The sequence below is a fragment of the Penaeus vannamei genome, chromosome 25 (assembly GCF_042767895.1).
Source record: "Penaeus vannamei isolate JL-2024 chromosome 25, ASM4276789v1, whole genome shotgun sequence".
NCBI classification, from domain to species: domain Eukaryota; kingdom Metazoa; phylum Arthropoda; class Malacostraca; order Decapoda; family Penaeidae; genus Penaeus; species Penaeus vannamei.
Genome location: NC_091573.1, coordinates 25671354 through 25673853, shown reverse-complemented (window position 1 = coordinate 25673853; position 2500 = coordinate 25671354). Strand labels below are relative to the sequence as shown.

Below are 2500 nucleotides of genomic sequence, written 5' to 3'. Positions count from 1 at the left end.
TAAAAATGAAAGCTGATACGTATACTGTCTTATCACTATATCATTTATCTCTAACTGAAACTAAAGTTTCTCTCTTAATCTATACCAATAAAAATAAAAGAAAATAGTACCACTGTGTTAAAACTCAAAACAAACTATTTCCAATAGAATAAAACTAAATTACGTTTTTTTTTTCCCTCTTGTTCTTTATTTCTTTAGTCTCATAACGGAAACTATGGACAAGAATAACAAGTAAAAAAAAAAAAAAAAAAAAAAAAAAAAAAAAAAAAAAAAAAAAAAAAAAAAAAAAAAAAATCTGGCCAATACAACAGGACTCCTCTGCTTACACACCAGGGTTACTACGCCAACCTGATATCACCTCTCTAACTCCGTTACTCAAAAGGGCAGAGGTGAGAGGGCTGTGGTTCCCCCCCCTGGCATCAAACTCAGGTTAATTAACAACTTGCACATTACATTCAAAGGTAAGGTAAGGTGAGGTGGGAGGGGGGGGGGGGTAATCTAGCGTATTACTACAAATAATAACTGCACAAGAAAACGTTTAAAACATAAGTAAAAAAAATAATAATAACAATCTATTAATAAAAGTAGTAGTCTTTAGAGGATGATTTAGCAAGCCATCATGCAGTGAGGCTAAAATTTAAAAAAAATAAAAAAGAATTTCATTAATCTGTAAATCTAATCTTAATTATTTACAATTATATCTTCCTCTCTATGTGTATGTGTGTGGGTGTTGGTGACGGTGTGTATGGGTGTGCGTGTAGGTGTGCATGTGGGTGTGGGTGTGGGTGTGGGTGTGCGTGTGGGTGTAGGTGTGGGTGTGGGTGTAGGTGTGGGTGTGGGTGTGGGTGTGGGTGTAGGTGTGGGTGTGGGTGTGGGTGTGGGTGTGGGTGTGGGTGTGAGTGTGGGTGTAGGTGTAGGTGTAGGTGTAGGTGTAGGTGTAGGTGTAGGTGTAGGTGTAGGTGTGGGTGTGGGTGTGGGTGTGCATGTGGGTGTGGGTGTGGGTGTGGGTGTGGGTGTAGGTGTGGGTGTGGGTGTAGGTGTGGGTGTGGGTGTGGGTGTGGGTGTGGGTGTGGGTGTAGGTGTGGGTGTGCATGTGGGTGTGGGTGTGGGTGTGGGTGTGGGTGTGCATGTGGGTGTGCATGTGGGTGTGGGTGTGGGTGTGGGTGTGGGTGTTGGTGTGCATGTGTACATTCATACAGACAGATAAATAGGGTAACTAAGTATGACCATTTTAAGTTCTTAAAAGATTACTTAATCCAAATATCCAAATGCTTTGCACAATCAACCTGGTAACAAAATATATAATACACAAATGACTCTCTAGCAGTGTACATACTTTGCTTTAAATCTTGTCCATGCACTTCATATTGCACATCTATCAATCAACAATAAGGGGTCAAGCTATAACATGATGTTAATATCAACAAAAGAGAATTGATGCATTGTGCTCAATCATGGGTTGGTCAAATCATTAATTCAACTAGAGGGGAAAAAACATTAAAAAAGAGCAAAAAAAAACAAACAAAAAAACATTGCATTCTAGGAACAACAGCAGCAGTCAACTAGCCAAGCACAGAGCCAGCTAGAGTGCAGTGTATATAGTGCGTGTCTTCACATACTTCCTTGACACGACGTATTTGCATCCATATATATCTACCTGGTTCTGACAAAGTAAGGCTAAGTTGTTGAGTTGCTTGGCCACATCAGGGTGGTCGCGGCCTAACACCTTTTCGCGGATTTCCAGGGCTCTCTTGCACAGAGGCTCGGCCTCCTTGTATTTGCCTCGCTTCCCATATAACACCTGTGGGGCAGGTAAAAAATGCTTACTCCAAAAACACTAAGATAATCAACTAAAAGATTTTTTAACTATCATACAACACTACAAACTTTAGCTTTAGTATGGCCCACCCTGACTCATGTCATTTCCTAAAAGGTAAACTCACCACAAAAATAATACATATATACTTACAGCTAGGTTATTTAGGGTGGCTGCGACTGCAGGGTGGTTCTCTCCCAAGGTCTTCTCTCGGATGGCGAGCGCATCATTTAGGAGGTTCGCTGCCTCTTTGTATTTATTCTGGTCCCTGCAGAAAAGATGTGAATGTTTTTATATGCAATTCTATCTATGTATACTTTTTCTTCAATCCAGGTCAAATGGATAGAAAAATCATGTATTCCCAATACACAAAATTAAAATTCTTTTATTTCTTTTCTTTGCCTAGGCCATGTTTTGTAAAACATTACTCATTATCCAACTTCGTTTAGACAAAATGAAAAGACCAACAACTGAAAGGGGAGAGACATTCCATATCCTTTATGTTTACCTGTAGACAAGAGCCAGGATATTGAGCATAGTTGCCACATCAGGATGGTCATGTCCAGAGGTCTTCTCAAGGTCCTCCAGTGCTTGTTTGCACAGAGGAACTGCCACCTCGTAGCTGGAAAGATGTGCACATATGTGTATCTCTATATCCTCAAAAGGTTTATATAATAATCTTAA

The 2500-nt window shown here is 40.0% G+C and overlaps 1 protein-coding gene across 24 annotated transcripts in view; it reads right to left on the bottom strand.

Moving 5' to 3' along the window:
• The window catches only part of Klc (kinesin light chain), a 181350-nt gene that overhangs the window by 41105 nt on the left and 137745 nt on the right, over nt 1–2500 (bottom strand). For all 24 annotated transcript variants that reach the window (XR_011399595.1, XR_011399597.1, XR_011399596.1 and 21 more), the window contains 3 exons: nt 2325–2438; nt 1970–2084; nt 1658–1801 (listed from right to left, as the gene is read on the bottom strand). Coding sequence is in view for 19 of the 24 variants with exons in the window: in XM_070139314.1 (XP_069995415.1) it covers nt 1658–1801; nt 1970–2084; nt 2325–2438 (373 nt within the window). In the remaining 5 variants the exon portion in view is untranslated. The remainder of the gene's footprint in view (nt 1–1657; nt 1802–1969; nt 2085–2324; nt 2439–2500) is intronic.